This window comes from Gossypium arboreum, chromosome 12 (genome assembly GCF_025698485.1).
Source record: "Gossypium arboreum isolate Shixiya-1 chromosome 12, ASM2569848v2, whole genome shotgun sequence".
Classification (NCBI taxonomy): domain Eukaryota; kingdom Viridiplantae; phylum Streptophyta; class Magnoliopsida; order Malvales; family Malvaceae; genus Gossypium; species Gossypium arboreum.
The window spans coordinates 31,183,397-31,192,962 of NC_069081.1; the positions used below are offsets into that span (position 1 = coordinate 31,183,397).

General features: G+C 31.5%; 1 protein-coding gene across 19 annotated transcripts; it reads right to left on the bottom strand.

Annotated features, from left to right (window-relative positions):
• Positions 1–577: 577 nt before the first annotated feature.
• On the bottom strand, positions 578–8,498 carry LOC108469888 (E3 ubiquitin-protein ligase RGLG3). Of its 19 annotated transcripts, none has more exons than XM_053023037.1 (14): positions 8,253–8,498; positions 7,110–7,154; positions 6,961–6,985; positions 6,797–6,873; positions 4,980–5,064; positions 4,732–4,872; positions 4,538–4,651; positions 2,745–2,842; positions 2,576–2,655; positions 2,388–2,493; positions 2,004–2,131; positions 1,771–1,927; positions 1,602–1,658; positions 578–1,088 (listed from the first exon to the last, which is right to left on the bottom strand). In XM_053023037.1, the coding sequence occupies exons 4-14, from the start codon at positions 6,863–6,865 to the stop codon at positions 1,005–1,007; spliced, it is 1,119 nt and encodes a 372-aa protein (XP_052878997.1). In that variant the 5' UTR covers positions 6,866–6,873; positions 6,961–6,985; positions 7,110–7,154; positions 8,253–8,498; the 3' UTR covers positions 578–1,004. The 19 variants fall into 19 exon arrangements, 18 of the variants coding, with proteins under 18 accessions (XP_052878997.1, XP_052878996.1, XP_017626476.1 ...); XM_053023036.1 differs by having other exon boundaries at positions 6,961–6,980; positions 7,110–7,210; positions 8,253–8,497; XM_017770987.2 differs by having other exon boundaries at positions 7,110–7,210; positions 8,253–8,496.
• Positions 8,499–9,566: the final 1,068 nt, after the last annotated feature.

A 9,566-nucleotide genomic window follows, 5' to 3' on the forward strand; every position in this document is an offset into this window, starting at 1 on the left:
GTGTCGAATATTTCTATTTTAATGTTTTCTATTTTTTTTCATTTCACTTACTTTCTTAGTCATGTATCGAAGTTTGTTTAGTTTAAAAATTTGAAACAAAATATGAAATTAACATTGATGAATCTCAATTTCACCAACACTAAAGGTCACTTGCATGGTTTATTTCCAGTAAATTTGAATTGCGACTATGAGAAGGAATTGAATTGATGTGATTAAAAGTAGCAAATTTAGTTATTCGTAAACTTGGAAAGTAACAACATAATTGATAAAAAAAAAAAGGATTAAAAAAACCAAAAGAAAGTAATCTAAAAAAATCAAAAACAAAAATCTTTAGACTAAAAAACAAAAGCTAAGAAGAACACACCTTTAGAAGATCAAAAGCAATAGGAGCATAAAAATCTAGTACAAAGAATTAAAGTAGATTTAGATTCCATTTTTTTTGTAGAAGAGGAACGGGAAGTAAGAAGAAATTTTTTAATAAAAGGTTTTAATGAAAAAGAGATTTTCCTTCTACCGTGAAAGAATAAGAGCTAACAAAATTTTAAACTTTAATAAATGGTTTTTAATGTAAAAAAAATTATAAAACCTCAAACCATATAGTCATTTTGATTTAAGGGCTCGGTGTTTTAACTTCACAACAAATGGATTATGTACATCCATTTAATAATTTATCCCCCTTCCCTCACCACCACTTGTGTATGCAATAATTTTCCATTTTTTCCCGTAACCTCTGCACCTGGCAAGTTGCAATGCACATTCCAAATACAAATACTTTATTCAAACAACGCAAAGAACTTTGCGGGAGCAAAATAGTCCAATGCAAACCCTTTGTAAAAAAAAAAAAAAGTTGACCAGTTCAGTAACATGGCCACCTTTGGATTTGAGAATCTCTAATAGAAATAAAACTGGACTTTATGCATATTGTATAATGACTGAGATTTTGTAAAGGGTCCTGTCCTGAATAGGCTTCACAGCACTCAACAGAACCAGAAATCAGCTCCCAATTAGGTATACAGTCTCAGGCGTGTCGTTATTGGCTGCCGGCACATCGGACATGATGAAATTGTCGCCCCACAGTCCTTGCAAGTCTTGAACAACAAAACATAATATACCATAAGCATATTTTCTATAACTGTTTAAGTGGTGCATATAAAACAGTCGATAGAACAGTGTTGAAGTATGCATATACTAACACTTCATATTGAAGTAAGACAGGTAAAAGTATTATAGAAGCCCCTGTACTAGGAGTCATATTGCATTTTGCCCCCTCTACTACAAAAAATAAGTAAATTAGTCCCTGAACATTAGATCAAAAATCAAATTAGTCCTTTTTGTTAAAAATTCCTAGTATAGGAGCCTCTATGGTACCTTTACCAAGTAAGACATCAGACTAGAAATCTAAGATGTTAATTAAGAGATTCCCAGGCATATTGATAGATAAGAAAACAAGATGAAGATGAAAGCATATTACACATCATTCATCAGAAGAGATAATCTCTAGATATGGTTCTCAATGCAGTCACCTAAGAATCTATACCGTACACTGTATTTTGAATTTAGTTATAGAAAAACATTATATAATTTGATCAAAATGCACCTACCATGTGACCACACCCAAAAGCCATGTCTTTTGGGTTTACCAAGCAGATAGCACAAACCTTCAAGAAGCAAATGCATATCCCCACACCAGGATATTAGTTTGAAAGGATATTTCTGTGAAAAAGAGAGGAAAACTTATTCGGAAAAAGAAGTAAAAGAAAACCCTATTACCGGTTCTACTGCAGAACTTATTACAGGTTCTGCAGGGGCTGTTGGCTGCACTGTTTCATAATTAGTCATGTGTGGGATCGATCGAATGGAATTATCATGTTCGATCACTTCTCGTGGAGGCGGAAGTGGTCTTGCAAGTCCACGTTCTAGTTCTCTACTGCATATTTTTAACAGTTTACAATAGTTCCAAATTGAAATTAGGTATTAACTGAAAGATGGCTTTCCGGCCTTACTTATCAAAACGAATACTCAGGGTAGCTCTGTACTGATACGGAATTTCCATGAGAGCAGCAAGAGCAAAGGCTGCTTCTTTCTTTGACGTTTCTGTATTCTCAGACATGATTTTTGTGAAGTTGACAAACTGCAAAGAATTGGTGGCACAGAACATGATCAAAGGTTTCACTTACTGTCACAAAACAAGGTGGAAAAGACAATCCTTCGTAAAGAGATCACCATTCGTGAAAACTACATGTAGTGTCAATCCTATGATAATGACCAAGTATTCCCATAAATCAAACAATACTGTTTAGATATATACTAGAAAACTAAAGACAAATTAAACTTAATAGAAGAAAGGTTGCTCTGTGCATATTGATTTAAAGAAATTGCTGACATACCTGGAAGTTGTCAAAGGCACGATGTGGAATATTATCATCAAATTGTTGCATTGAATCCCATGGTCCATCCCCCACTCCAATCAAAATAATCGAGAGAGGATAATGACTGTTTATTGAATACCATGATCAATATGACAAGAACACAATAAAATCTTAATCACTACAAAGAAGTGATAACAATTCTTTACCTAGCAGCAACGATGGAATCTACAGTTTCTTGTTCTTGTGGACTAAGCCTTCCACGCGGTACATCAGGGTTCCTTGTAACCTAAGCAATCAAATAAACATTTGGCAAGACTGATGAATAGAAGAAAATGAAAGGTTTAAATCTAAATACATAAAGCATGTTTTTTCGACCTGTCCATCTGCAATGATGACAAGAACATGGTACTGTCCATTACTGCTATCCACGATGTCAATAGAAGCATTAATAATTGGAGCAAATGAAGTTGGACCTAGTAACAAGGATACGAATTTATCATATTCGCATCTCTGTGATCGTATCCAGACAACTCAAAAATATCCTTTCAAGTATATTCAACTGACTTTTAAAATAAAAAATTATACGTTGAAGTTTCTTTTCTGTTTTCTTTTTTCAATTCTTAGTCACCCTTACTTTTCCCCATTAATGTTTTACTAGACCTCCCTAGTTTTCTTAAGATTCGAAAATTATCCTAAAAGTTTTTAGGTCTTTACTTTTATATCTTTTTTGCCTCCTTCCTCAATTTTCTTATCAAAATTTTTTTCCTATTTCAAACAACTTATTACATTTCAATTTTTATTTTCAGAACTTTTTCCTGATTAGAGAACTCATTTTACATGACTTGAATTCCTACAATAGATATATTTAAGCTTATATATAGAAAGTACTCAAAATTTTGTAATTTATCGCCTTTCTTAAACTAGTTTATTTGCATAATTAATTTCAAACATAATCATACATTCAATGTAGATAAAATTCTGACTGCGTATTGCAAGCTGTGAGTGATTAATGTGTCCAAACACATAGAGCCATTTCTCACAAGAAAATCAAGAGCAGAATCAAGAATTTAAATAACATTTCTATAAATACTTTAACATGATTGAAACAATTATGTAATAATTATATTCTCTCTTAAACAAGAGTGTTCCTACCATTCAATCATGGTTCCGTACTAGACCCAACATGATAATTCTTGTCACATTTATACATTATTATGAAGCTCAAATGTGCATAAATGCATGAATTGGCAATTTCATTCCAAATTTTGAAGTGTACTATGTCACCCCTTTGTTCCAATTAAAATTGATAATTTTCTTTTCTTTATCCTTCAATTAACAGAAAATTTGGATGCTCTAAATGTTGATAAACAAAAGAACAACATACACCGAAAGGAGAATGTGTGATTCCTAAAATAAGAATTCACATTGGATATATGTGATATAAAAAAGAGAAAGATTTGGAATGAGTCAGAGAACCATTAAAAGATATCATTCAGTAAGAAAACAGGCATGTCAACAGGAAACAAAGACTGAAGAAGCCACGAATGGATACCATAAGAAAAGAGGATAAGTCTACCGAATTAAGTCTTGAATAAAGCACAATGGCAATGTAATCTTCATAGCTATTCCACATGAGGGGAAGTCTGACACATGTATTTTATCACGTCTATTTATTCATTTGAAGAAAACATTTATGCTTACACAATTGCTTTATGAGTATATAATTTGTTTCATACTAGTTACTATTCATGAGCATTAATATTTCAAGAAATAAAAGTATATGATACTCATGAAATTTAGAACAATTTCTCTGCCAAAGAAATTAGAAGACAAGGATAGATATGTAAACCACAACAGTGTATGGCCTAGAAAGTGCTTAAATAAATTGAACAGAATAGAAGGAAAGATGTTCAAAACCTGCCAACTTTATGTGCGGAACAATCTCTTTATACACAATTGCTTTATGAGTATATAATTTGTTTCATACTAGTTACTATTCATGAGCATTAATATTTCAAGAAATAAAAGTATATGATACTCATGAAATTTAGAACAATTTCTCTGCCAAAGAAATTAGAAGACAAGGATAGATATGTAAACCACAACAGTGTATGGCCTAGAAAGTGCTTAAATAAATTGAACAGAATAGAAGGAAAGATGTTCAAAACCTGCCAACTTTATGTGCGGAACAATCTCTTTATACCGTGCAAGAGCTTCCTCAAAACCATGACAAGGTCGGTGATCAGGATAAAAGCTGAAAACGTATTTATCATGCGTTGATGCTACCACAAACAAGCATAATGAGAACTTATTCAAGTAAGAGAGAGATCATTGAGATACATAATGCTAAAAAAATACTAACCATCACCAAAACCAAAACAAGGTATTAAATTATCTTCATCAAAAGGAGATAAAGTACGACCAATTATAGATATTGCTTGCTCATAAGGATTAGGTGAGCTCCCAATAGCATGAAGGCTTCTTCTGTTGAATGAATACCGCCCTATAGTCAACAAAATGTGAGCTTCTTTCATACTAATTATTTGTAGTGTAAAAGAACCACATATTAAGATAAAATTGGACCCCGGAAAAAGGGGGGTAGATGACTACCTGTCCATTCATTGCTCTTAGTGAAGTCAACACCAAGTATTAAATTGGATGATTCAAGTCCTGCCTCTCTCAATGCTGAAATAACCTAATTAAAGTGTATAATAGTTCTTGTTACCAAATGCATTCCATTAAAAAATACATCTATTAAATAAAATAACACCATACAACAACGTGATAAGCACATGCAAACACAAAGTAACTCGTCAAACTCAGAATCCAAAAGATGAGAAATAGAAGAGAATGCATCATAATGACATTTTCTATGATACTTGGACCACATTGCACTTCAACTGCTGGTACATTTTCTAATGGTATAGTGACCTCAAAATTTATTTATCTTTTTTTTTTCTTATTTTTAGTAATCACTGCCAATTTTGTGTCTGATTATGTTGTCACAATGTATATTACAATAATGCACCTTGATGTCACACTTTTTGTGCTTAGGACCTCTACTGTAGCTAGCAACTGTCATCCATCTTAACCACTTTCAAATAAGTACATGCTTGTAGAAATAATTACAATGATCTTTAAAAGGTCTGATTTTTTGTGGCAATTCTAGAACTCCAAAATCCTCAAGAGCATACAAATTCAAGGTCTGGATATAATTCAGTTCCCAATCATAGATGTCAACTTTAAAGTTATACTTTAAGCTCCAAAGCCCAGCAATGTTATAATATAAAGTGATTTTAGCTTTCAAATGCATTATTTTAGTACAATGATTAGGGAACTGTAACTGCTAAAACTACCTTCCCAGCTCTATATCATTGTGTATATGATAAAAAAGAGTCTAGTCAGTTCAAACTAATATTTCTCTTTTGAAGCTTCTTCAATGACTACCAAAAGGTGATCCATGAACCTATCCTTCAAGCAATACCCAAAAGCACCTAATAATGAAGATGAGTAGTCATTTTACTAAATGACGAGACACCAACATTTCAGTTCAAACTTATATTTCCTTCCAAGTTTCTTAAATGACAACCAAAAGATGATTCTATCCTTTAAGTAACACACAAAAGCACCTAGTAATGAAGAATGACTAGTACTAAATGATGATTCGAACAAATATTTCTCTTTTGAAACTTCTTCACTGACTACCAAAAGAAGATCCTATCCTTTATGCACGGCCCAAAAGCACCTAATAATGAAGAATGAATGGTCATTTTACTTAATGATGATAATAAGTTTGCCAGGCGCAATTTCTGAAGGATATGAACATTGATCTGTTCCTCTATGTCAAAATATACTTGGATTAGAAGGAAAAACAATAAAATTAGTCAAAGATTTCTTAACCCTTCTATTTTCATATATTGGACCACTTAATCTTTAGTCCAAAACCAAATTTCTTTTCTGCTGAATCCTTGTTTACTGCTGAACATGTGATCTTAGTTCTACCTCAATCCCTCTTTGTTTCTCAATGTATTTAATTACTCCAGCTAATGTGCATCATCAGCCTGCATTCAATAATTTAAAACCATCCAAATCATCCTTTAAATTTAAGATGAATGATTTTGTATTAATCTTTCCATGATAACCAACCAGTTCTGGAATTAATTTTTTGCTGTTCAATATGTTTAAATTTAAGGTATCAGTTCGAAACATCAGAACAGGTCACTTTTCTTTCTAGACTGGCAATTGACTGTGAAAGTGTTATTTTTCAAACAAGACTAAGCAGCCACCCAAAAAAAAAAAAAAAAAACAAAGAATATGCCATTCTATAATGGTATGAGCCATATTTTCACCTTATGAGTTGAACTATCAACAAATAATATCTCCTATTATACAAATTAATAATTCAAAGCTAAAGTAACAGTAAAAACCTGATCCAAAGAACTAAAATTGTCAGGTATAAACGGGGCTTGCTGCCTGGGTTGATAGTTTCGATCCATTGAACTTCCTGCTAGGGAAGAAGGTTCATAAGAAGGTTGATGCCAAAAGTCAGTTTGAAGCGAATCATCATATCCTGATTCTGTATTTCCCATACCTGAGGTGAGGAATTGGTACCTTTACTAAAACAGAAACACATCTTTACAATTGTCAGGAAATGCTAATTTATTCTTTCCTTTTTCATTTTTTTTCAAAGAAGACTAGTTTATTCTTACATACAAATACCGCATAAGGCACAACACTTACAGTTTCTTTTTCAAGCATTTACTCTCTCAGAGCTTCATTCATTAACTTGCATTGCAAAGAGTTCCATTCCAGCATATACGAATTCAGCCTCAGGTGAGAAACTAAAATTTATAACCAACTACTTTAAAAAATAATAAGAGCTAGGATACAAATAACTTCAAGAACTGCTACAATTCATGCAGAGATGAATTTACAAGATTCCGAATTCAAAAACAAACAATAATTTTGAAAAGGGTTAATAAAAAAAATGTGTGATCTTACTTCTAAATGGAACAATTCTAATAGCAATATTTACCATTTAATCAATGATTTTGCTTACAACTGATCACTTTTACTCTATAGAAAACTCGTGGAAATAAAACGCCAATTCAATACAGATAGGAGAAGCCATTTTCTTTAAAAAACTAAATAAATCAAACCCAAGTCAAGATGATACAGATTAGCCCTTTCTTCTTGCACGAAAGATCATACAATTTCCGAAGGAATTGAAGTTATATATCTTTTCCAGTTTCAAATTAGAGTATTTATGTGTTTCCATGACACTTTTAAGACCCCAAAATTTTGGACAAATTCCACTAGAAAATAAGCAAAAAGAAAACAGCAATAAAGAAAATATTAACTCAGAAAAGCATATATATACCCCTAAAAAATCCAAAACAGTTTAACAGAGCCACAACCTTTATCTATCTGAAGTTTGTTTATCTATCATAAATCCTATAATTTCCATTTTAAAAGCAATAAGAAGCTAAGAAACCATAGAAAATAAAATAAAAACTAAAACGTTCAAAGCTGGATTTGCTATTCCAAAACTCCCCCTTTTTAACTTCTTCGATAATCATATCCAGCAATCAACTAGAAATTTATGGGAAAAAAATGGATTTCTCTATTAGATGAAAACAACTTTATACTCAGTTTCTTTAATTAGACCCATTTCTATTTTCATCCAACTTACTTCCTAGCAATAAGAATAATCTAAATTAATTCAAATTCCATTCCTTCAATAAAAATCATATATACACTAAAGAAATGAAGAAACAGATCAAAGATGGTAAAAGTAATCCAACAAATGCAAAAATTAAAATTAAAAAGAAGAGGAAGAAGTCATTTGCATGGAAACAAAGGGAACTTTGTTGAGAAAGTTACCTTTCTGATAAGAGAGAGAAAAGAAAAACGAACAGTGATGAAGATTCAATTGGATTGAAATCTGTTTGAGTATAAAAAAACGATATTCATGAATAAAGACGCTTTTGTTGACGATTTTTTAGAATTTTTCATGGCTTTTCTTTTCTTGTCCGACGGTTCACTAGTCTTATTTCAGTTTCAACACCCGAATATTCTAGTCCTACAGGACTACTTCCATTATTTGCTGTCACAGTCCAGTAATTATCGTTGGATTCATTATCTTTTGCTGCCATGTAGATTTGTAACAGATTCGTTGACTTTGCTAGCCAATAGTGATCAGAACGTGGACCAGATTAGTACGTTATATATACATATATCATATAATATAAAAATATTCCTAAAAAATTATCTTTTTCTTTCTTTCTTTTTTAACTTTTTTAATTCTATTAGTATTGATATTGTTATTATAGTTGGAATATGTGAGTGCTCAAATGCTCTTTATCCTTTTATTTAAAAGTTAGAAAAATTATGAATAATTTTAAATATATTATAAAAATCATTCATCAATTCAATGATTGAAAAAGAATGCATCGTGTTAATTATTTATTAAATAAATTATCATTACAAATCGGTAGAGCAAGTCACCAAATAGAAATATTCTATCACACAAAAGAGCATAATAATTTGTATTGAAAAAAGAGAAGATTTTAGCAAAATATAAATTTGAAAAATAAATTTAAACAAAAATTGAGAACATGTCAAACCTAATGAAGGACTTTTTTGACTCAGGCCCAAATTAGCATGCTTACACATCTCTCTCCTCCCCACAGCTCATCCATGCCAAAGCCCAAAAGAAAAAGGACCCAAACTGAAAAGTGACAACCCTTTTGTCCTATACATCCAAGTACCCCAAACTTTAAAGACTAAAAAGTGAAAACCTAGCTACTACTTTCAAGTGTCAGCAGAAGCTTTTAGTTGAATCAACATTTCAGTATTTCCCTAATCAGGTCTAAATCTCCTTTTTTTTTTTCTTTTTCTTTATTCAACATTTTAGTTGGATTTTGTCTTCTTCTTTTTTTGTAGATTTATAATTTTTTGGTGATTTTTAGAGAAAAATAATTGAAAAAATGAACTATTGAAATTTAAAAATTGCAACAGATGAAGTCAAGAACTTTTTTGGGTAAGGTTATGGTAATTAAAAATGGTGGTCACGGTGGTTAGAAGTGGAGGAGAAACCGGAAAGAAACTTTTTTTTTTTTAGTTTTTCTAAGTTTAATAAAAAGAAAATGAAAATGAACAGATTGAGAAAAGAGAAAAGTATGGAATGATTAAAAA

Excerpts from the sequence above, each read along its gene's own strand:
- LOC108469888 (XM_017770985.2), bottom strand. The coding sequence starts at position 6,958 with ATGGGAAATACAGAATCAGGATATGATGATTCGCTTCAAACTGACTTT. Across the intron at positions 4,873-4,979 it reads TAAGAGCAATGAATGGACAG|GGCGGTATTCATTCAACAGA; the intron begins GTAGTCATCTAC and ends TGTTGACTATAG. Across the intron at positions 1,928-2,003 it reads CTGAGTATTCGTTTTGATAA|TAGAGAACTAGAACGTGGAC; the intron begins GTAAGGCCGGAA and ends AAAAATATGCAG.